At 38.6% G+C, this 25,905-nt stretch overlaps 1 protein-coding gene across 2 annotated transcripts in view; it reads left to right on the forward strand.

The window, feature by feature from the left end:
* Nucleotides 1–25,905, forward strand: part of CNTN3 (contactin 3) — a 327,484-nt gene that overhangs the window by 168,196 nt on the left and 133,383 nt on the right. For both annotated transcript variants that reach the window (XM_025451601.3, XM_025451602.3), the window contains one exon: nucleotides 13,816–13,911. In XM_025451601.3, the coding sequence (XP_025307386.1) occupies nucleotides 13,816–13,911 (96 nt within the window). The remainder of the gene's footprint in view (nucleotides 1–13,815; nucleotides 13,912–25,905) is intronic.

Raw genomic sequence — 25,905 nt, forward strand, 5'->3', positions numbered from 1 at the left:
TTTAGAAAAAGATAAATTTTCTTTATTGAATTTTCCAAAAGTCTTTAAATGTATTTATTTATAAACATTAGCTCTGAAATATACGGATTTCATCAAATTTCTTTGGTATTTCTCTAGTAACTTAATTTCAACAACAACAAAATGTCTAAACTGAGCAATTAGTTTTGTTAACAAATGAAACAGAAAGAAGCAGAAGGACATAGTGGAGAATAGATACTAGGCACAGGTGTTCTGTTTGCCTTGGACAGATGAGAGTACCTTTTACATAGAGATCATGTCATATAAGTTGAAGCCACTTGTCAGGGATAGGTGGAGTATGAGGTCTTTGAAAGGCAAAAAGAAGAGATGAAGGAGGTCACAGCCCTCCACCCTAGTCTTGTTAGACAGACAGATCTAAAACACAGTTGCCAGAAGAGTTCAGAATTATCAAACCATGCTTCCTTCACTAGGATTGAACATTTTTGACTAGGCCTTGAGATATATAAATTTGATGTAAGTTGAAAGTAGGGATGGGACCCAAGTTTGAGAAGCAGAAATAGTCGAAGTGACAAACTGTGCTTGTGGGTCCCAGTACTTGAGACAGAAACACATACTTCGCATGCATATACATATATATCTGTTGAATCAATGACTGAATATTTGGATAAGGAATGTGGACTTTATCATCTGGGTAATAAGGAATGAATGTAGATTGTTGAGTGGATATTGAAAACTGAGGATGTGTTTTATGAAGAAGACTGAACTCGAAGTTGTGGGTATAGGATAGATAGTTTGAAAGAGAGAGAGAGGAGACCACAACTGGAAAGAAAAGCCCAAAAGCTGGCTGGACTTATTACACACATAAAGTTAAAAAGAAGTGGACCAAAATCAATGGAACTGTCTTTACCACATATGACAACACTTTTTGTCAAGGTCCATAATAGATTTGAGCCATAGCTTTTTGGAAAATGGAAAAATAATGTCTTTGTAATAGAGCTCTTTTGAAAATTAAATGAGATAAATTTCAGAAAATTTCTATCAGAGAGCCTAGTAAATCCATTCATCCATTAATTTCTTCCTACATCCATTTAGTCAGTGTTGATAAGTTGTCTTCTTACAACATTAGGAATGCTTAGATATAAAAGACAGACAAGCATACTGGAGCCATATGCTTACTATAGACAGTTGAATTTTCATCATAGCATAATCCTTGCTAAATTAAAATGGTGGCAGTGAAAAATTAGAGTTGGGAAGAGGGAGGAGGTAGACTTTACAGAATGATTAACATGATCAAATAGAGTGAATTAAGCAGACGTAGGAAAGAAAAGCAACAGATTGGATATGGACATCATAGAGATCAATGAGAGAAATATGGAAGTTGGAAGTGGAACTGGCTTTGTAAGGAGCATTAATGAGCATTGGAAAATGAAATGTCAAATATGAGGTGGCAATTGGATATCCCAAAAGTGTCTGGAAGGCAAGCAGAAAATGCCCATTTTGAATAAAATTTAAAAAATATCTTTATTTAAATTCAATTATCCAACATATAGTACATCATTAGTTTCAGATGTAGTGTTCAGTAATTCATCAGAATTTTGATAGACACGTCACAGGTATGGACATAGTAGTAGAAGCTTCAGATTTGATGAGGTTCCTGGAAAAAATGTAAAGAAATGATAGCTGTCATTTACTGAACATTTCTCAATGAGACACTGTGTTAAGAAATTAGCATGAGTGATTTTATTTCTTCCTCACAAATATAGCAGAAATAATTGCTATCATTATCTTCAATGCACAGATGATGAAAGTGTGGATTAACAAGTGAAGTAATGTGCCCCAGGTCAAACAGAGTTTCGGAGAAGGGATTTGTACCTAGGTTCATCTAACTCCAGGGGAGAAAGACCTGAGTTCCGCCCAAGTTAAAACAGAGAAACGGTCAGGACCGAGGGTAGGGAGATGTTTTAAAAAGTCAAGTATGGGGGATCCCTGGGTGGCTCAGTGGTTTGGCGCCTGCCTTTGGCCCAGGGCGTGATTCTGGAGTCCAGGGATCGAGTCCCGGATCGAGTCCCTCATCAGGCTCCCTCCCTGCATGGAGCCTGCTTCTCCCTCTGCCTGTGTCTCTGCCTCTCTCTCTTTCTCTGTGTCTCTCATGAATAAATAAATAAAATCTTTAAGAAAAAAAGTCAGTATGAGGGTCATTGAAAGATACATTTTGATTTTTGGGTGGGGTAATCTGTACTTGTTTGAAACTATAGAGGACAAGATGAGAGAGACTAAAGTAGGGACAGGTATAAAACCACTCAGAAGGAATAGCACAACTTTGCAGTCCTATAATGTTTTTCATTTTTCACAAGACTTTCAGATCTGTGATGCTAGAGATCCTTTTCTTAAAAAACCCTGTGAGCTTCAAAGGGCAGGTGTCCACACTTTTCAGATGGAAAACTAAGAGTGCAGAACAGTCACAGGACACTCATAACTGGGATAGAGCAAAGGTGTGATTTCTGGTGTTCCTATTCCTGTGTCCTTTTCTTAAGCTACTGTGATAGAAAGCTCAGAAATGTGCAACACAGGCACATAGGCTTTGACTGGTGGGGATACCATGGAGATTCCAAGAAAAATTACATGATTAAAAGACAGTTTAGGGACACCTGGGTGGCTCAGTGGTTGAGCATCTGCCTTTTGCTCAGGTCATGATCCCCGGGTCCTGGGATTGAGCCCTGCATCAGGCTCCTGAAGAGGGAGCCTGCTTCTCCCTCTACCTATGTCTCTGCCTCACTCTCTTAAATAAAATCTTTAGGAAATTAAAAAAAAGACAGCTTAACTCATTTTAAACTTCTGTCAATGACCCACACAATGCCACAAAATATACTATTGTCTACAGATATTAAAGGTGAAAATGATATTGCTCTAATCTTGATGGAGCCCCCAAAATAGGAGAACAAGATTAGCAAATACAAAAGTATGGGAAGTTCAGAGGTAGGTGGTTGGAGGTAATTTCAGGAGCTTCAAGAAAGGGTTATGTGGCTGAAGCTGATTTTGAAGGTGAATAAAAGTATGCTAAGTCCCATGAAGAAATGGGAACACAATTGACATGACTAGACCAGCATTTTGTCCTCAGGGAAATCTAAGCAGTTTGTTACTCTTGCAGTGTATGTGGCAGACAGTTGGGGGTGCCAAAGCAATGGGAGCCAGAGAGAAGCTGAATTGTGGGATACCTGTGTGGTATTTTTTTTTAAGATTTTATTTATTTATTCATGAGAAACAGAGAGAGAGAGAGAGAAGAGAGAGAGGCAGAGACACAGGCAGAGGGAGAAGCAGGCTCCATGCAGGGAGCCCGACGTGGGACTCGATCCCGGGTCTCCAGGATCACGCCCTGGCCTGGAGGTGGCACTAACCCGCTGAGCCACCTGGGCTGCCCACCTGTGTGGTATTGTAGAATGTTTATGGACTGGCACTCACCCTTTATGCCAAAATTAATTCCCAAATTGTATTAAAAAAAACTAAACAGTTCCTGAAGATGTTAAGATTTTATTAGGTGCTTCCCTATATCCTACTTCGGCTTAGAAAATACTGAATCCTTGGGGCACCTGTGTGGCTAGGTCAATTAAGCATCTGCCTTCAGCTTAGGTCATGATCCTGGAGCTCTGTGATCTGGCTCTGGGATCAAGCTCCAGGTTTAAGCCCTCCTGCTCGGTGGGGAGTCTATTTCTCCTTCTACCCCTCCTCCTGCTTGTGCTCACTTTCTCTTCCCAAATAAATAAATAAAATCTTTAAAAAAATACTGAATACTTAAGTATGCTTGGAAACTAACAGTACACACCTGTTTTAAAACCTCTCACAAGGCCAGGCTTAACATAAAAAACCTGTTTGCAATAGACATTTTTGGGACCCAGTGTGACATCCCCTTCACCCACCTTAATTTATTTGCAGGAGGGTAGACATGACAGTTCTGTAAGGCATTTGTGAGCTTGTTGGAAGTTTTTGAACAATCAAGCCCTCATGGACTCCAGTACCAGCTTCTTACTGTTCTCACCCCCTCCCTGCTACCTCCTGAGACCATCTTCCACACATACACACTCCATCACCTGAGGCTCTGCTTTTGCAGAAACAAAACTAAAACGCTAGTGAGCTTTGCTGAACAAGCCATAGTTTTTACATAAGGGAACATTTTTATTTTCCTAAGACACACGTGTAGAATTTTCCCATAGGGATTTCAGAGTTGATTAAATGTTTTGAGAATCAGACTGATATATCAAAGAAGGGAACAAAACAAGAAGAGCCACTTTGAATTTGGGGGTCAGGATACGGAGCAGAAAAGATTGGTTATGTTTTGGATTTGCTGATACTGAAGATGATGGAGAGTAAATTGGCTATGTCTTAATTTTCAGTTGTGGGAGATCTTGCAGAGGCTTCTGTGTGTGTCAGGAAAAAGGAAGAAAACTCATGGTCATCCACTGAAAAACAGTTGTTGTTTTTTTTTTTCTTTTTATAGGAGCACATGCTTTAATGAGATTTTTCAACTAATTAAAATTCTACCACTTGTAGTAGAAGCTGAATCATTGCCTGCGATTCTTCTTTATTTATAACACCTGGTACCGTGGAGATGAAGAAGAAAACCTTACCCGAACTGCGATTTTGATTTTTATTGCCCTTTTGGATGTGTTCATTGAGTTTTTTCTTAGCTTTTGTGGAGGAGTGCACAGCTTTCTTTTACTAAAAGCTATCCGATTCTTTGAAAGATAGTCTTGTCATTTACACTGTTCAGGTGATGATTGAATTCGGTAACTACAAACCACTAAGTGTTTCAATATTAAACATTAAAGACATTTAAAGCATTATACATGGAGGACTATTACATTGCCATTGCCTATATCTATGTTCCTTTGACAATTTATTTAACTATCACTACTCAGTAATATTTTGCATTTTAATTGAAAAGATAACACTTCACCCCATAGCATCAAGTAGAATTGTGTTACACGGGTAGTAAAGTTCACATACAATTTTCAGTGACAATCATTTTAATAATTCTTCATGCTCTAATTGCAAATGATCACAAAGTATTTGGAGGCAGAACTCTAAATTTTTAAGCTTTCGGACCATTTAGTTAGCTGGCTAAAATTTCTGACATATTGCCACTTTTATGCTTCATTTTAACCCTCCTAGGGAGAAAATGGCTATATTTTGCAGTCTTTTATCGTCATCCTTTTTCATATTTATGGCATACCCAATTGCACATATATGTACCTAATTCAACATAGGGCCTTTGCCAGCATTTCCCATAAAATGTTCTACACAGAATTCTTTGGTCAGATATGTTTGGGATATTCTAGTACCCATCCGACATTAGTAGACCTCATCAGTGCCTATTTTCTATTAAGGTCTCTGACATTCTGCATGAAAAAACTCATTTAATTTGGCTTAACACAGCATTTCCCAAACTGACTCGAGTGAGAATTGACAGCCATTCTTTGGGTGATTTTAAGTAATGCCCAGGTAGATGTTCACTACAGCCCTGCAGTTATACTCAGTAACATTTCACATAATTCTGCTTACTAGGTGATTACCTGAATTAATCTACATGGAGAGACCAGCACCAGGAATATGTAGCAAGTGGAATCAGACTGAAAATTGAGCACATGAGTGTGCTCAGGAATTTGGAGTCACCCCAGTCTTTTCTGTGTATGCATCACTGGTTTCTTGTGCTCTTGGCTTCCTCTCCACAGCTTGGGCAGATGAACCTAGAAGTAAAGTCCTTAGGAAGTACATGAAAAACCTGCTCAATACAGGAAATTAACGGGCATCAAGGCAGACTATTTGATACACCAGGAATGATCGATATGAATTCTCTCAGGGAGTGCAGTCTGAATAAGGAGTGTACTTCTTCCTGGCCCCATACCTTCCTTTGATGCCAGCCTTAGAGATACTGCCCCTATGATCTGGTTGGAGTTTTGGGATATTTGAGCACAGCATTCCAGACTGTGAGTGGTGTAGAGAAGAGTAAACAAAAGGAAATATGGAGACCTGGAGCTTTTCTTTGTTTTTCATTCAGATTTCCCCAATTTTACATGTATTCATATGTGTGTGTATTTAGTTCTATATAATTTTAGCCCATATGTGGGTTGTGGGTCCACCACTACTGTCAGTATCCCCACCAGTACCCTTTTTTTAAAGATTTTATTTATTCATGAGAGACACGCACAGAGAGAGAGAGAGAGAGAGAGAGAGAGAGAGAGGCAGAGACATAGGCAGAAAGAGAAGCAGGCTCCATGCAGGGAGCCTGACGTGGGACTCGATCCCAGGACTCCAGGATCACACCCTGGGCTGAAGGCAGACGCTCAACCGTGGAGTCACCCAGGCATCCCTCCACCAGTACCCTTTTACAGCCACATCCATATCCCCACTCCCACCTTTTCTAAACACTGGCAACACTGACCTGTTCTCTATTTTTAATTTCTTTGAATTTAAAAAACATTATATGAAGGGACTCGTACAGCATATAACCAACCTTTCTGGATTGTTTGGTTTTTGTTGTTTTCCCCCCACCATAATTCTCTGAAGATCCATGCAAGTTGTAAGATGTATCAGTAGCTCACTTTTTTTTATTGCTGCATGGTACCCCATGATGTGTATGCACCAGTGTTAGCTTAACTACTGACCCATTGCAGCACATCTGGGTTATTTCCAGTTCAGGGTAATTGCAGATAAAGCTGTATGAATTTTCACGTACAGATTTTTTGTGTGAAGGTATGTTTTCATTTTCCTGGATGGATATGATATGGTCCTTGTGTGTTTAGTTTTATAAGAAGCTGCCAAACTGTGTTTCCAGAGGGACTGTGTAGCATTTTGTATTCCTACCAGCAAAGTAGGAGCGATCCAGTTTCTCCACATCCTCACAGGGTCTAGTACTGTCACCATTTATTATTTTTAGCTATTCGGATATTCGTGCTGTGCTATCTCATTGGGGACTTACTTTATATTTCCCTGATGGCTAATGATGCTGAACATCTTTTCACATTCTTTTTGGCATCTGTATATCCTCTTTAGGGAAGTGTCTGTTCAGGTTGCTTGCCCATTTTCTAACTGAATAGTTTTGGCTTTTATTCTTGAGTTTTGAGAGGAATTACGTATTCTAGATACTATTTATTTACTAGGTAAATGACTTGCAAACACTTTTCTCCAGTCTGCAGCTGGTCTTTTCATTCTCTACTTGGGTTTCCATAAGGCAAATTTTTTAAAATTTTGATCAAGTCCAGTTCATTATTCTTCCATTTATAATCCAAATACTTATTGTCAAGTATTTTGTTATCAAAAGCTCTTTGCCTAGTGCTAGATCCCAAGGACGCTCTCCTTTATATTTCTCTAAAAGTCTAAAAGTTTTATACTTTTTTTTACATTTAAGTTAACGATTCATTTTGAGTTAATTTTTACATATGAGTGAGATTTAGGTCTTTTTTCTTCCCCCACGGTTGTCCAGTTGCTCTGGCACCATGTAAAAGAAAGGCTCCCCTTCCATTTCATTGCTTCTGACACTTGAAAATCAGTTAAGCATTGGATGCCTGGTTGGCTCAGTTGCTTAAGTGTCTGCCTTTCACTCCAGGTACCCTGGAATCAAGCTGGAGTCGGGATCTCTGCTCAGTGGGAAATTTCCTTCTCCCTCTCCTTCTGCCCCTCCCCACCCACACCCCTGCTCTCTTACATGTACACTATCTCTCTCAGGTAAATGGATAAAATCTTAAAAAAAAAAAAAAAGTCAGAGCCCAGATTTCCATAGACAAGAATGGATAAAGAAGATGTGGCGCGCGCATGCACGCACACATACACACACACACACTGGAATAGTACTCAGCCATAAAAATGAAATCTTAGCTGCAACAATGTGGATGGAACTGGAGGGTATTATGCTAAGCGAAATAAGTCAGTCAGAGAAAGACAGTTATATGATTTCACTCACATGTGAGATTTAAGAAACAAAACAGAACCATAGGAGGAGGGAGGGGAAAAATAAGACAAAATCAGAGAGGGAGACAAACCATAAGAGACTTTTTTTTAAATAATAAATTTATTTTTTATTGGTGTTCAATTTGCCAACATACAGAATAACACCCAGTGCTCATTCCGTCAAGTGCCCCCCTCAGTGCCCGTCACCCATTCACCCCCACCCCCCCCTCCTCCCCTTCCACCACCCCTAGTTTGTTTCCCAGAGTTAGGAGTCTTCATGTTCTGTCTCCCTTTCTGATATTTCCTACCCATTTCTTCTCCCTTCCCTTCTATTCCCTTTCACTATTATTTATATTCCCCAAATGAATGAGAACATACACTGTTTGTCCTTCTCCGATTGACTTACTTCACTCAACATAATACCCTCCAGTTCCATCCATGTTGAAGCAAATGGTGGGTATTTGTCATTTCTAATGGCTGAGTAATATTCCATTGTATACATAAACCACATCTTCTTTATCCATTCATCTTTCGATGGACACCAAGGCTCCTTCCACAGTTTGGCTATTGTGGACATTGCTGCTATAAACATCAGGGTGCAGGTGTCCTTGCGTTTCATTGCATCTGTATCTTTGTGGTAAATCCCCAACAGTGCAATTGCTGGGTCGTAGGGCAGGTCTATTTTTAACTCTTTGAGGAACCTCCACACAGTTTTACAGAGTGGCTGCACCAGTTCACATTCCCACCAACAGTGTAAGAGGGTTCCCTTTTCTCCGCATCCCCTCCAACATTTGTGGTTTCCTGCCTTGTTAATTTTCCCCATTCTCACTGGTGTGAGGTGGTATCTCATTGTGGTTTTGATTTGTATTTCCCTGATGGCAAGTGATGCAGAGCATTTTCTCATGTGCATGTTGGCCATGTCTATGTCTTCCTCTGTGAGATTTCTCTTCATGTCTTTTGCCCATTTCATGATTGGATTGTTTGTTTCTTTGGTGTTGAGTTTAAGAAGTTCTTTATAGATCTTGGAAACTAGCCCTTTATCTGATATGTCATTTGCAAATATCTTCTCCCATTCTGTAGGTTGTCTTTGAGTTTTGTTGACTGTATCCTTTGCTGTGCAAAAGCTTCTTATCTTGATGAAGTCCCAATAGTTCATTTTTGCTTTTGCTTATTTTGCCTTCGTGGATGTATCTTGCAAGAAGTTACTGTGGCCGAGTTCAAAAAGGTGTTGCCTGTGTTCTCCTCTAGGATTTTGATGGAATCTTGTCTCACATTTAGATCTTTCATCCATTTTGAGTTTATCTTTGTGTATGGTGAAAGAGAGTGGTCTAGTTTCATTCTTCTGCATGTGGATGTCCAATTTTCCCAGCACCATTTCTTGAAGAGACTGTCTTTCTTCCAGTGGATAGTCTTTCCTCCTTTATCGAATATTAGTTGACCATAAAGTTGAGGGTCCACTTCTGGGTTCTCTATTCTGTTCCATTGATCTATGTGTCTGTTTTTGTGCCAGTACCACACTGTCTTGATGACCACAGCTTTGTAGTACAACCTGAAATCTGGCATTGTGATGCCCCCAGCTATGGTTTTCTTTTTTAAAATTCCCCTGGCTATTCGGGGTCTCTTCTGATTCCACACAAATCTTAACTAAAGGAAACAAAATGAGGGTTGTTGGACAGGAGGTGAGTGCAGGGATGAGGTAACTGGGTGACAGGCATTAAGGAGAGCACTTGATATAATGAGCATTGAATGTTATATGCAACTGATGAATCACTAAACTCTACCTCTGAAACTGATAATCTACTGTATGTTAGTTGAATTTAAATAAATTTTTAAAATAAAATTTAAAAAATTTTAAAAATCAATTGAGCATATTTATATGAGTCTATTTCTAGGCTATTTTGTTCCATGGATCTATTTATCTATCCGTTTACCAGTACCACACTGTCTTAGTCATTGTAGCTATAAAATAAGCCTTAATATTGAGTTGAGTGATTCTTTCCTCTTTATTCTTCTTAGTGAAGATGGTCTTCTAAGGCCTATTCAAAGGCCTGTGCTTTTACATATACTATTTGGAAAAAGCTTGCCTGTACTTTCAAAAAAATAAAAGCAGAACACGTTTTTTAAATGTGCTGGAATTTTGATACTAATTGCATTAAACCTACATATCAATTTGCAGAGAGTTCATGCTATGTTGAGTCTTCCAGTCCATGAACACAGTACAGCTCTCCATTTACTTACATTTGATTGTTTTCTATCAGTATCTTGTCATTCTCAGCATATATATATGCTTTGCATGCTTTATTATAGGTAAGTATTTTAATTTTTGGAATGATTATAATCAGTTTTGCATTTTAATTTTGATTTTTGCATGTTCAGTGTGTCTAGAAATTGTATCATCTTATTTAACTCAGTTATTTATACTGAGAAGTTGCTTTTTGGTTTTGTTCTGTTTTTGATAGATTGCTTCTCATTTTCTATTTAGACATGTCATCTGCAAATAGCAGTAGTTTGTTTCTTCCTCTCCAAATTGTATACTTCTTATTTCTTGTTCTTTCATTATTGCCATGGTTAGAACTTTTAGTACAATATTAAGAGTGTTACCTAAGAACAGATATCCTTCTCATATTCCTGATATTAGGGAGAAAGCATTCAGCCCTACACCATTAAATATGATGTTAACTGTACTTCTTTGTAGACTTTTTTTTATCATGTTGGTTTGTGTTTAAAATCCAGCTAATTAGAGGTTCCAAAATAAATTCAGAGTTTGGAAAGGAGACAAAAATAAAATTCTGAGAAGTTTCTATCTAATAAATTCTGGATTTAGTTTATATTTATTTTGACTCCTAAGAGGAGTGTGTTCTAATACAGTACTTGCCAAGAATGGATTCTTTATAGCCTTAACTTGAATTTGGGTTACACATGTAACCTTCGAGGAGATATTTCAGTAATCTAAAACTTTTTGGACACTTACACTACCTTTATCTCTGTAGTCTTTAGTATTCCCTCTAAAGGGAGGAAATCTTTCTATGTTTTGAAGCAGGTGTTCTTATGCATCAGTGTTTTTACTTTGTTGATCTCTCTGTCTGAACAGAATTCCCCCCCACACCCCACTACTCAACACCCACACCATCCTCTATTTGACTGGCCAACTGCTGCTTTTTCAAGGCATCTCTAGGTTGAGTGTTTGTCCTCTGTGTACTTAACCACTGTAAGAGCAAGGTTTTCGCTGTTGGTGTCAAGTCCATCTCTAACCAGATAGAGCTTTCCTTGAAAGAAGGTTCCAGTGATTTATATTTCAGAACATGAATGCAGTGAGCTAAAGTCTTCAGTGGATACTTGTTCAATAAGTGACTGCTTCACTTTTCATCCCTGCTGCTAAATGGATGTTTCAAAGATTCTTTATACCCCATGGGCATTTTCCTATGTTCTAAAAAGTCAAAGATATGTTTTAAAATACTTAAACTGGGTTGAACTTGATACCTCCTAGTAGGAAGCCACAAAGTTACATTTTGTGTGCACAGACTTTAGCTAGTGAGCTTGTTAAAAATGCAGATCTCATTCTAATTTACTAGTTTTAAGCGATTTCCCAGATACCTGCATTTGTAATGGGAATCCTAGGTAATAATGATGCAGGTGGTGCTAGACTACACTTGGAGTAACATGAATTAAGAATTGAAGGGATTGTGTTTTAAAGAAAATGAAAATTCACTGTAGTCAGAGTGATTCACTAGCAACAAAGCCCTGGAAAACCTGTTAAAGGCAGTACTGGTATTTTTCTTTGCTTTCCCTTGTGTCTGTGCTCCACAAACTGGCCACAGGTATCCAAGAAATAATGTTCTTTGCCCATGTATAGCATTAGAGGCAGTATCAATGAAATGTCTAGAGCAATGGGCAGATCTGTTCCAGGCCCTGTTAGTGCTTTAAACAAAAGGGATCTTTACCTTTAGCAGAGAAGAGACATTATTAGTTCCCACAGAACATTTTCATCCTTTTTTTTTTTTTGCATATTTGAGCTAAAATCAGTGATGAATCATTTCCATGGTGTGAATTTATGTAACAGAATAAAACAAGAATTGAGTAAGAAGTCAGCAATGATGACACATAGTTGGTTGCCAAAAATCATCATTTGATATTATTTTTCCATATATAGGCTACGTTCTGATATGGTGTACTCCCCCGTTTAGATGTTGAGAAATATTTGGATGCTATGGTTTTGCAGTTCCAACTCAGGCACACTTCGGGAACCTTAATGTTTTGATTATGTGCATTTTAGTTACACATTTAAGATAATATAATACTGTGTTATCATATCGTTTTTGTAGGGGAACTGCCTGTTAAAACAAGTCCAGAAACACCATTTTTTCTTCTTTTAAAGACATACCTAATGAGTTTTGCTGAATAGATTTATTCCATGCTTATAACTTAGTAATTTAATACTGTTTTTCAGTAAAATTAAAATGAAGCAAGTAGACCTTCCTATTTCCCTCTGATAAGCTGACTTAAGTGCTTAGAATACAGTTGGTAGTTGTGTATCAGTTTGAAGATAATTATTTCGCTTTTTACATTTTTCAAGGCAAAGTTGCAATTTTCCAAGTTGTGTTCTGAAGTGCACACACTGCCTCACCACATAGGCAATTTATATGAACCCTTAAAAGCTATGAAATGAGTGTATTCTTTCACAAATTGACAGTTCAATTGTTCTGATACAGAAAGTGACACCACTGAGTATATTAACTGTGGAGTTCACAAGTTTTGGGTTAAAAGAAACAGATTTTTTTCTTCCTTTTTCCCCAAAGGCTTAAGCTTTGTTCAAAATGAACCAACAGAATTTAATCCTTTCTGTAATTTATGCTGGATAATAAGAATCAGAATTTGTTGCCCTGGACTGTCACTGGAAGAGATTAAACAACTTTAAGAAATGATCACAGCTGACCAAAATCACATTTACCTTGATTGCTTAATTTTTTAAAAAAGATTTTATTTATTTATCCATGAGAGATACAGAGACAGACCGAGATAGGTAGAGACATAGGCAGAGGGAGAAGCAGGCTCCATGCAGGGAGCCTGACGTCGGACTTGATCCCAGGTCTCCAGGATCACACCCTGGGCGGAAGGCAGGCGCTAAACTGCTGAGCCACCCAGGGATCCCTCTTGATTGCTTTATTAAAAATAAAAACTTGGGGGAAAAAAAAGCCTTTGGGCAATTATAAAAATGATTTGCATTTTTTTCGCAGCTACAAATATAAAGGAATAGATGGATCTAATTTACTGTTATTCTTTAAATTCTACCTTGATGGTAATTTTTAGTGATACATATCCTCTATGTAACCCTTCAAGATGGGACAAATAGGATTTATAACCAGAACCTGAATGTTTTCAATTCTTTTTGTGAATAACAACAATATTTATAGGTGGAATAAAATTTATTTAGGCTACTTATGATAAAATATTTTGGGAGAGAAATTCATGAATAGCTGACTTTCATTAAAAGGCAAAGCTACACGTCTTCATGATTTGATGAATCACTGTGGCAAATGTGGATATTGGTTTCTATATATTTTTGGTTCAAGGTATTCCATTTCCTTCTTTAAGTCATATAGTGCGGTTATTTAATTCCAATATGCTTTGTCCTTTGGGACAGCCCAGGCCATTTTTGACACTGTTACAGCACCACAGGATTAGTGGGTATATATTTTTATTGTATTGCTGAATTTATAAGAAGGCTTAATAAATCAAAATCCTTAATTTTCCTTCTCCAAGCAAATGTTTTCCTCTTGAGATTCCTGAGAAACGTTTTTAAAAATTGTGCTGCAAAAGAATGGATTGTCTCCATGTGAAGATTTTAATTTGTGTTATCCTTTCTGAAATTCCATTTTTGTTTTGTTTTCAAATCAGATCTTGAAAATTTCAAAACCAAAATGAGAAGTACCGTGTCTGTGCGTGAAGGCCAGGGTGTCGTCCTACTCTGTGGCCCGCCGCCACACTCTGGAGGTGAGAACTTCTGTTTGTAAGTTTTTTATATTTCTTGAATAAGCATCAGTGCAAGACCAACAGCACATGTTGGTCTTGCTTCCTTAAATTACCCTAAGAAAATTGACAACCCAAGGATTGGATTCTGTCCGCTGAGTTGGGATATAAGAAACTCTATAAGAGATAGTCCATTCTGTGAAGTTTATAAACATAATTTATTACAAGGTGTGTTGTAAAGGCAGATGAGATCAAGTTTGTTTCAGTTACCTAATGGTGCTGAACCATGCTTCTTACACCATTTCATTTGTTACTTAGTTTTAGAACATGACAGACACCAGAGTCTTTGTGGAATCTATGTGGTTTCCTACTCTCTCTCTTTTCCTCTCTCTCTCTTTCTCTCTCTCTCTCTCTCTCTCTGACTCTCCCCTGCCTCTTTCTCTCCCCCATCTCTGTCTCTCTCTCTCTCTCTCCCCTTTTCTCTCATATACACACTCAAACATGATGATTAATATATGCTATTGGATCTCTATGTATGATATACATATGAAAATGATACGTATATATGTGTATATATATATATACATTCACATCATTTTCATTGGGGTGTTGGAATTGCAAATTTTATGCTACACTGGTATAAATTGAAATACTGCTAAAAATTCAGAAGCTTAACAAAATAGCTACCCAAGTGAAAATGAACTTCAGCACATATGAAAATAATTTAATAAGCATTGCTCCCCAGTAGGAGCCTCGAGTCTTGGTTTGATTTTGCTCTCATGCTTACTCCTGCAAGCTTGGTCACTAGTGGGAACAAAGAGGACATTATTAATGTATAAATCACTGTTCTTGGAGAAACCAACAATTCTGTTCTGGAGAGGATACTGAGAGATAAACAGGTTAGAGAGGATCTTTCTGACCAGAGGCGAAGCTGAGAAGTCTTCCCATCATAGTGAAGTTTATTCAAATGAAAATATGATGGGCTTTATTTGTTTTGTGACATACAAACCATAGTCCTTTCCCCCCGGTGACTTGTCAGTTTTAATAACAAAACCCTCAGTCCAATAAAACAAACATATACCATCTTCACTATCTGATCACTTGAAATGTATGAGCCAGCTGGAGACTGCCAGTGTAGGGCTTGATTAGCAGACATGATTGCCAGGATGCTGAGGGATGGGTTTATATTGGGCTCCCCAGTGTACTTCAGTAGCGTATATTTTCTGGTATCTTGAAGTTCCAAAGGAATTTTAACTTTGTAGGGAAACAGATTTTCTTGAATGTAAATAAAAGTAACTGAGCTCAAACTGGCTTGAAGAAAATAGGGAGTTTACTGGCTCACATCACTGGGATGATTAGTTGTGGTCTAGTTGAGCTGTATGGTTGTCACAGATATGTACCACCCAGAAAGACTTGCTGCCTCGCTGTGGGTAGTGGGGTCAGTCGATAGCCTCGAGGTCTTAACTCCCTCCCAGTCTCCTCAACTATAGAGAGCCAGTTGCCCAGAGTCTCACCTTGTCTGTAGCAGCCCACATCTGGTGACTCATCAGGGCAGGAGTAAAGGGTCAGCCCTTTGTGCTCAACACTGAACAGTTCTGATGGGCTGTCCTTCTGGAACTTCCTTCCAGGATATCTAGGGCTTCATTGGACCATCTCACAATTAGACTTCTTTCTCCTCCAGTCCAGCACCTGTTTCTTTCCTTTTGTAAGTTTCTATCATTGATAAAAATATTTTATCCCAAACTCTGATTGCCCCCTGAGAATTCATCTCCCATTTTGTTGGAGCCACAGGTTCAAGCAGTTTCACAGTTGTACTTTCCTTATATCTCTTGGCTCTGCTTCCCTCAATGTTGATTCCATGTGAAGTAGACGTCTTATGGTGTCATAGGTGGCCTCTGATAACTCCAAGCTTTCATGGTCCTTAATGCTAGAGATCCTAATAAACCAGACAACCTGTTCAGTGGCTCTTCATTATTTTAGCTGAATTAACCTTATTTAGGAGATTATTCCTACAGCAGGGGGGCAGGGTCAGCTGTGTCTACTGACAAGCACTGGGGTGGGAAACATGTATTTTCTAAAAGCAAAGAGGGCTTAGTTATGAGGAAAAGCAGGAAGCAATGCATTAGAAAGAGTAAATGTCTAAAACTACAGGTGGTATAAAAGTATCAAAATCATTTTGTTTTTTTAAATATAAAAATAACTGCTGGAGAATCTTGTCTGTGGTGAGTTTTGGAAATGTTGGCCTAATTTAAGAACATGACTGAGTGATCTTTAAGTCCTTTTATGATTAGATATATTTGCCGATAACAAAGGAGGGACCTTTTAGCTGACTTAAGCTATTGAATGAAACATGTCCCAAAAGAATCTTCTAATATCATGCAATTGGAGAACTTTTGGTGACTCCCCATATTCCTCTTCTCATTTTTAGAGCACATAGGTTGAGGTGATTGCAGAAGTCAAGTAGGATTATAGATGAAGAAGGCAAGAAACTTTAGCACTGAAGAAGCTAAACCATGTATGGGACTGTAAAGAATTGAACAAAAGCTTACCTTCCTCAGTGCCAGATCACGCAGGAAAATGATCAGGGCTAGGCTGTCAGACTTAGATGCTGAAAACAGGATTCTCATTGACCCAAGTCTATCTAATGCTAAGATATTCACAATTTACATCTACTGCCCTAATACATTGGCTTGTGAACTCCTTGAAGACAGAGCCCAAGTCACTGTTGGCTCTGCACCCAAACGTCCAAGGGAAATGGACTTCAGCACACATGAAATAATTTAATACACGTTTAATAAGCAGCACAAGGCTGGTTGATAACAAGTAGTCACTGAATATTGGTTGAACAATTGAGCACATTCATGAAAGGAATAAAGAAATCCTTTTTTAGATTTGGTCAATTATAAAGGCTTTTTTTTTTATAAAGGCTTTTTGAGAAATCACTAGAAACTTTGTTTCTAGAGGTATCAGCATCTAACAACCAATATACCCTGGGTGCCAACCAGGCAGGTGCAGGTGCGGACAGATGAGAGTGAACTCCAGCCATAGCAGCTGATATTAACCCTGCTTCCTGTCTCTTATTGACTTAGGGAGTTTTAATCTAATGAAGGGTATGAGGCAGATCACTACACAGCTAAAGCTGTGATGCCAGGGTTTCTCAGTACATGTGATCTGTGGCACTCATGGCCCACCCTGTGACCCTATGAGATGTGCACTTGCTTCTGTCTTCACCATTCTGCATTATCTTCATTCACTTCTTCCCCTTTCTTCACTTCTTCTTGGTCCCTTCTCACTGGCTGGAAGTGTTTAATTATGTTGATATTTTCTGATTACTGAATATACCACCCTATTTTATTCATCCACCATATTTTTTACCAGAATAATATCCTAACAGAGTAGGCACAGAATGGCAAAATCTTAATAGTAAAAATCATCATCACAGTCCTAGTCTCCTTTATTTATGGAGTCCTACTTAGGTGCTAAACAGTGTGCTGGCTTCTCATGGAAATCCTTTGTTAGGAAATTGTTTTGATTGAAAGCATGGAGAGGAACTGTTTGAGGGACGGTCAAAGAGTAGGGGATGCTTCAGTTCTGGAGATGCCAAGAGGCTCAGCTCTTACCTAGCCAAAACCTAAATGCCTTGAGCCCAAAGTTCTTGCTGAGCAATGACAGATGAGGCAGAAGGCTGGAAAGTAAACATCAGCACTGAGCCTCCTAGCAGTTTTTTAGTGCTACAGTTTGGAAATTCACAAAATGTGGCTCAGAGGGGAAATGGTATTCCTAAAATCTTAGAACTCTGAAGAAGTAGAATTAGACCCTCAGTGCCTGACTCTTGGCCAGGGCTCTTTCTGTTATGGCAAATCCTAAGCAGACCCCAGGTGGCATTCTCTAAGTAATCATGGTACAAAGGCACAGAGTCCTTAATGAAAGTGTCACGGTCCTAAGCCAAGGGCTTCTGACATTTCAAATTTAGATGCAGCAGAGTTAGTGGTTTTGTTTTAGTGTTCAAGGCCATTGTTTATGGAAACACAACAGATCAACAATGCCCAAAGTCCCCTTGAGCAGAAATCTCCCTGGAGTTCAACCAAATACCCAACTCAGGTATATGCTAGTCCAGTGCTTCTGAGAGTTTGATGGCAAATGAATCAACTGGGGACCTGCTAAAATGCAGATTCTGAATCACTGGGTCTGGGTTGGAGCCTGAGATGCTGTATTTTCAATAAGCTCTCTCCTGAAGCTGCTGCTGCAGGCCCATGGGCCACACTCTGAATAGCAATACCCTAGCCATTAGGTGGAGTCCCTAATGATTTCCCGTTACCTACTTCTGCTCTCACTCCTTCCTTTTTCCCTAGCCAGTTTCTTGGCCTAGACACTGGAATATATTTGTAACTTCAGAACCAAAATATTACCTCCCCACTGAGGACATCACTTTTTTTTTCTTCCATTCCTCCTAACTAGCCTTTCTCAATATGCTCTCCACTCAGATTTATTCCCATCTTTGATGGCCTTCCCGGTCTCCAACAGATTTATATATATTTAATGTCTCCTAAAACTCTTGTCTTTCTTTTGTTTTCCTAAGTCCTAGGGCAAAGAGAACTGCCCATTTAATGTTGCCCTTGAAATGAAGGTGCCAGAGTCCCAAGCATAGAAAGAATCATGGTTTTATCTCATGACTTTTAACCTCCCAGGTGTTATGTGAGAGGCAACATAACCTTGAATTTGACATTAGTTTCAATCTAAGAATTCACAGAGAACCCCACCAGAAATAGACTCTTCAGATTTTGGAATTATATGACTTGAAGTACCTTAACTGTTGATGGGAACTCTCAGTTGGGTGGATGTTTCTGTAAAACCCCTCTGAGAATGCATGTCTCAAATACTGCATGAGATAATGCTTTTACTATTTTAATCACAATAAGATGAAACATCAAGGCACAAAGACACATCAGTTACAGTATGCCATGCATTTTTTAATCATCCATTGGTGCAGTGTGCCCCCAAACAGCTTTATTTTTCTCACACTGATTTCTGCCTTCTTGGAGGGAGGACACTTCAGGATTCTAAAGTGTCCTGTACTAGAAAGACATCCCTTATTTGGTGATTTGGAGGGTATGGAGTTGGGACTCATACCAAAGGTGTTCTATTTGGGTTTTGGTTGTGTTTTTCCTGGAGCCATACTGTGATCTATAAGAGCCACTTCACAGCTCTTTATTGAAGATTGCAATAGCCTTTTTTACCCTTTTTTCCTTAATTTTCTGGCTTTTATTTCTTCTACTATAGGCCCATAGTAAAATTGTGTTAAAATCTCTTCTCTTGTAAATAAAGTGTTTACTTTCCTTTGTTCATTTGGGATAAAAATCAGAAATATTCTCCTAAAAATAGATTAGGGAATTATACATGTTAAGAGCCAAAATAAAGGTACTGAAGTATGGAAACTGCATTATATTATTTATACTCCCTTAATTCACTTATGTAGATAATGTATAAGAAAGCGGCAGCAACCCGGGGCTGCTTTGCTTAAGAGCAGCCACCATTTATTTGATGCCAATAAGAAGGAAAAAATTGTCTCATGGTAGGCGACAATTAGGAATTTCTCTTAGGAATCCCTACAACTCCTAAGCAACACAGGTCACTGACGTTTGAGAAGGGTCTTATCTTCCACTCATTCTGTGACTTTTTTTTTTTTGTCACTTATGTCTGTTGGCTTCTCTGTAGAACAATCTGAAGCAAGAAGAATTAGCATCCTCTTAGAAATAGTAGGAAAACTAGGAATTGACAAGTCAGAAATAGGAGCCTGGACATGGATTATCAATAGCTTAATTATTAATCTAGTTACCAACAGTGTGAAAAGCTGGGAATTAGTGTAATTACTGTGCAGTTGTTGGCATCACTATAAAATCATTAGAAATTCAAATCCACCAGAAAAATTACCCTATTATACATAAGGTTACAAGACTAGTTCATGGGTACTTCATGATAAATATTAGACAGGAATTCATAGGGTGGTCACGTTATTGCATACACACATGTTAATAAAGAGTTGGTTTTTGTCCAAAGATGGCTGATGAAATTGATTCTGAGTAAAGAATTAGGTTGTAGGTTTTTGCCATGTTTGTTCTCTGATCCAGATTTCTGTGTCTGAGCTGTGTGCATGCTCTTCTTGAAATGACAGCCCTGGACACCCATCCACTTATAAAAACATAGCCTTTGGGATGTTCAGAGGACAATGTGAGATGCCAAACAGCAGGTAGTGAAGGCTGAAGTAGCTTTATGCTAAAAATTGCTTTGTAAATCCTGGTGTGACAGAGGTGAGAACTGTTAGCAACATAACCAGATGGCATGGGATTTACACCCTCTGTATCAACATCTTTGGTTGTTGAGTTTTTTTTATTCTTTCTTCAAGACTGAAAAATAAAAGTCATCTCAGGTAGCTTAGATGGGACAAGCCTGAAGAAAAGGTACCAAGAGGAATTTTCTGGAAAGATGTGTCCAATTGCTAGACCTTCATTAAGGTTTCAATACACTGTGAAGTACTTTTTGATGGGATTATCTCAAAACAATAATTTCCACAAATAATCTGTGAATTTAACACTATTTTTTCTTAAACACTCGTTTTCCTTGAACAACACTTTCCTACTGTCTATGCTTATAATTTCATCAAACTTAAAACAAGTGTCTTACAAAACTTTAAGGTAAAGAATACATAATACGTTGATGGGCTTTTTGGCTTCCATCACATTTGCAATCATTGATCACTGTGTGAAATGTTTCTCTGAGAACCCAATGGTTTCCCCTTACCTAGAGCTGAAAAAGTTGCATCTTAGCAGGCATTAATGCCATCACAACTTGTGCAATCAAGATACAGCAGATGACTGATGGGTTGCTGAGGAATAAGCATCTATCACCCTGATTTTATTGCTTCTAACTGGGGAGAAGGAAGTGGACAAGATTAGGTTAATATGTCATGGCAAGAAGTTAGAGAATCCGTTGGTAGACTAAATGAATAATATATCACAATTGCAAAACTTTTTTTTTTAATCTACTTCCATTCTGATGTGACTATTGACATTTACAGGAGTCCAAAATATTAACAAATCATAGTAGCATTCAGACAAATATGTTCTAAGTCAACTGACACACAAACCTCAGCTGCTATTGTATGGGTAAAGCAAAATATTTTGATCTCTAAAGGAAATATCTGTTGTAGTGAACAGTCTTAATTGCTGAACATCCATTTTGTGATTGGAAATGAAGATGAAAAATCCATAGTTACTCTGAAGTATTTGGATGTGGAATCTGTGAATTAGAAATATTCATTTGAGTCTGCCTATTTCCTTGCTTTTCTCCATCCATCCATCCATCCATCCATCCATCCATCCATCCATCCATTTTAATCATCCATTGATTTGATCATATATCCACCAAGTATATGCTGATGTATAGAAAATGTTTGATGTCTTATAATGCGATTTTACTACAATAAATACCACCTTTTACATGAATAATCTTAGTATTAAGTAGAAGAAAACAGAATATTGTTGATAATGTATTCAAATCAGTATTTGTTGAACCTCACCCCAAACCTCTCCCCAGTGAAAAACCCTGAAAGTGGGTAAGAAATAGAAAGATGAATAGGGAGCAGCCCAGGTGGCTCAGCAGTTTAGGGCCACCTTCAGCCCAGGGCCTGATCCTGGAGACCTGGGATTGAGTCCCATGTCAGGCTCCCTGCATGGAGCCTGCTTCTCCCTTTGCCTGTGTCTCTGCCTCTCTCTCTGTATCTTTCATGAATAAATAAATAAAATCTTAAAAAAAAAAAAAAAGAAAGATGAATAGGAATCCCCTTGTCCTCAGAGGCTTATGGTCCCACAAGAAGTAGAAAGGTGGTTTTGCTGGTGACTGGTTAGCCCTAAAAAACAGCAGTAGTTATCATTATTCAACCAGATATTGTGTTTATTGTTCATAACATCAAGGAAGGGTATATTGACAAGCTGGACCTCAGAGCAGTTAGATAATTTGTTGAAAGCCACACAATAGTAGATTTAGGCTTCAGACCTAAATCTCTTGATTTTTGAAGGAAGATTTCCCTATGTTCACAAAAATTATAGGCTCCAGTTTTTTAATTTATATATTATGTGCCTTCTAGTATGGTGTTCTTCAGAATTTCCTGATATATGAAAATTTATAATTAAAATGTCTATAGGTACCACCACCCTACTCTCTCTGTCTCTCTCTGTCTCTCTGTCTGTCTCTCAGACATACTTAGGAGGAATAGTAGGTACAAGCTGGGCATTTTGGAAGTAGGTTGCTTGAGTTCTAGTTCTAACTCTGACATAACTACAAACTTTGGGCATAATGCCTAACCTCTGAATCTGTTTCATATCTCTAAACAGGGAATAATCATAGAACTTATCCTTATAGGGTGGTTGTGAGGATTTAAGTACATGTGACTTGTTTGAAATGTGTAACTTATTTATTAGACAAAAAAAAATATGCTATAGCCCTAGTATTTTTACTATAAGGAAAAATATAAAAATTTAAAATATCTAAATAAAAGTAAATCTATAAAGAAAGTTTATTGTACTTTTTCCCTTTACTCCAGAGGATTTTCTTGCTTGGAATATTTGTACCCCACTCTGGAAAACACGGTTCTAGAAAATGTTTGGGTTTCCCATAGATTTGTGGTTGCGGATGGAAGACTTAACTTTTTTGTTTAACAATACAGTGATACTTAGAAATAGAGGAGTGGAGATGGCTTTGAGATGCTTATTCTGTACAAGCATCAGTGACTGCCTGTCCCCAGGGACTTACCACCCCCCATCCCATGGCCTCCATGGGCTGAACTTCCATGCAGCATGTTCCAGCTGGCCTTGGCTGATTGGTCCAGAGAAGGACACCTGAAACAAGCTGGGCCAATCAGATGCTCTGTTCTGGAAATTTGGTATTTGACGCGACTGGAAAGAATTCTGAATTTTGGAATTTGAGACAGACTATTATGTAGACCAGGCAGCCAAGAAAGGTGATGTACATGGAGCAGAGATGCAGCCCTGCCATGGATTAAGAGACCAGGGACAGAGAGTAAAGACTAAAGACTGCTTACCTGGGGATCCCTGGGTGGCTCAGCGGTTTGGCGCCTGCCTTTGGCCCAGGGCGTGATCCCGGAGTCCCTGGATCGGGTCCCACGTCGGGCTCCCAGCATGGAGCCTGCTTCTCCATCTGCCTATGTGTCTGCCTCTCTCTCTCTCTCTCTCTCTCTCTCTCTCTCTCTGTGTGTCTATCATAAATAAATAAATAAATCTTAAAAAAAAAAAGACTGCTTACCCACAGGCTCTCCTCCCTTCCCTCCTTGGCAGCTGCTTTTTTGCCCTTGGGTGCCATGCACCAGGCTTAGTATACAGGGAGATATACATACATACATATATATATATATATATATATATATATATATATGTATGTATATGTATATATATACACACATATGTGTGTGTGTATTGCATTCTCTTTATTATTTAAATTGACTGTAGTGGTCTTCTGTTTCTTATAATTAAAGGCTCATACCTCATTCAAAGGGCATTACTATTAAGGCTAAACTAATCTGAAGATAGGGTGATGAAACTGATGCAAGGTTAATAAGAAATTGAATATAAAAAGTAAAGAAAGAAGCTACATGTTTCAACAAGTGTCCTTGGGCAGTTCCAGCATCCTTTTATGATTGACGTAAGCAGTGAACATATCACAAATGGCCCTGGAAGGAGGCAGGGTCATAGATGACAATTTGAAGAATCTGTATTCATTGCTACTTATATTTGCAATCTCTGAGTCAGTTTCCCCAACATCTCAGGGGTGCCACTGACCATTACACACACACACACACATTTTATAGAGTTACTTATTTGTTTTAGAGTGAAAGAGAGAGCACACAAGTGTGCAAGGAGGGGAAGGGGCAGAGGGAGAAGTAGAGAGAATCTCAAGCAGACTCCCCAGTGAGCATGGAGTCACATGGAGCTCTCAATCCCACAACCCTGAGATCATGACCTGAGCTGAAATCAAGAGTCAAACACTTAGCCAACTGAGCCACCAAGGTGCCCCATTCCGTATATAGTTATCACTGCCCCATGGCCTCATACTTTTCCCTTCCACTTCATTCTCAGATCCCCTTAATGGTCGTCTTCTTCTCAGTAGAATGAGAAAATCATTTCTCCCTGTTCTAAAGACTGCAGAGTTTTCCTTGCTCTGATTCTGTCCACCCACAGACAGAAGTCAGAAGGAGCCTTAAGCCCATTAGGAAAAATTACATGCATAAACTGGAAGTTTAGGTCCACTGTCACAGTGGTAGTGCCTCAACAAGATCTTATTTAAAAATTGCAGCGCTCTGACTGATGCTTTCTGCTTTAAGTAAAAATAACATTGTTAATTTAGTGCTCATCAAGGATGTATAAAGGCTTTGTTTTCCTGACATTCTAAGCAGAAATTGAGGATGATCATTAGTTGGTGATTTTTGTCATTAAAAACAAACAAAGAAAACAAACCACATCAGCACTAGGGAAAACCTAAGAAATAATCTGTACACTGGTAAGAGGGAAAGCTAAACATTGGTTGCTTTGCCATGAAAATGCATTTAGATGGACTTAGTGTTTTAATTAAGATTCCAAGGGCTGTGGTAACAAACCTGAAAATATATTAGCTGAAATCAAACTGGGTTTCTCATTCAGATAAGGTCCAATTCAAGCTCTCTGACTCCATCCATTTGTGCCCATTAATCTAAAATCCATGGTCATTGCCTCTGTCTCCCTTAAGCTGGCAGAAAGAAAAGGGTGAAAGAAGCCACATGGGTGGTTTTTATAGAATAGATCTAGATGTCATACATTACCTGTGCGCACAGTCTTTGTTTTGTATTTTTTTTTTTAAGATTTTATTTCTTTAGAGAGGGGAAAGAGAGAGAGAGAGAGAAAGCAAGCACAAGTTAGGGGAGGGGCCAAGGGAGTGGGAGAGAGAATCTGAAGGAGATAACGTGCTAAATGCAGAGCCTGACATGGGGTATGATCCTATGACTTGAGTTGAAATCAAGAGTTGGATGCTCAACCCACTGAGCCACCCAGGTGCCCCAAGTTGTGAACATTCCATTGCCTCATCTCCAACCATATGGTCACACTGAGAGCAAAGGAGGGAGATGAGAATATGTGGCCCAGTCTGTGCCAAGGAAGAAATGAGAACAAGTTGAAAGTATGGCTAGCTTGTCTCTGCCATATTTAGATCTGTGTTTTGAATATAAGCGCATGAGAACTGAGGCATAAAATACAGTCACATGACTTAGGGTTTGTTTGTGAACTCTGGTGGCTATGTGAGAAGTTTTATTTGGAGAGTTTGTTTAAAATGTTCATTCCATGATCCCACTCTGAGATTCTGACTCAGTAGTGTGAGGTCTTTTTGGGAATCTGTACTCTTATAAATGACTCAAGGGATTTTTGATTCAGATGGTCTTTGAGCAACACTTTGAAACATACTATCATCAAGTCATACAAATTTAAATGTTTTAAGGAAATCTATCAGGGAATGGAAGAATGTCATTTATGATGAAGAAATTGTGAGCATTCAATATTTCAGTGGCTGAATTTTATTAATAAGGACAATTTAGACTCTGAAAGGGAAATGGAATTCTTGGCTTATATAAAACATTGATGTTCACTTATTTATAAGCTAGGCAGTTTCTCTATCAGCTGAATGTTTTCTTCATTAACATTAGCTGCCTTAGAGAGCATGGTTGTTGGTATGCTGTATATAACTGACTATTCCCTGGCTTTCACCCACTTTCCCAAATGTTGAACTGTTGGTAGGCACCCACAGTCAACTGTGTATGTTGATGGTCACATGAAATGAGCTACTGGTAATTGGTAAAGATTGCTTAACCTTGGGGTCTTCATAGGCACTGTTTGGCATCTCACTCCTGAGTAGTTTGGATCTGTTCGTTGTTATTATGTACGTGTGTGTGTGTTTCATCTCAAGGGGGTGTATCTGTCTAGT

The sequence above is a fragment of the Canis lupus genome, chromosome 20 (assembly GCF_003254725.2).
Source record: "Canis lupus dingo isolate Sandy chromosome 20, ASM325472v2, whole genome shotgun sequence".
Classification (NCBI taxonomy): Eukaryota; Metazoa; Chordata; class Mammalia; order Carnivora; family Canidae; genus Canis; species Canis lupus.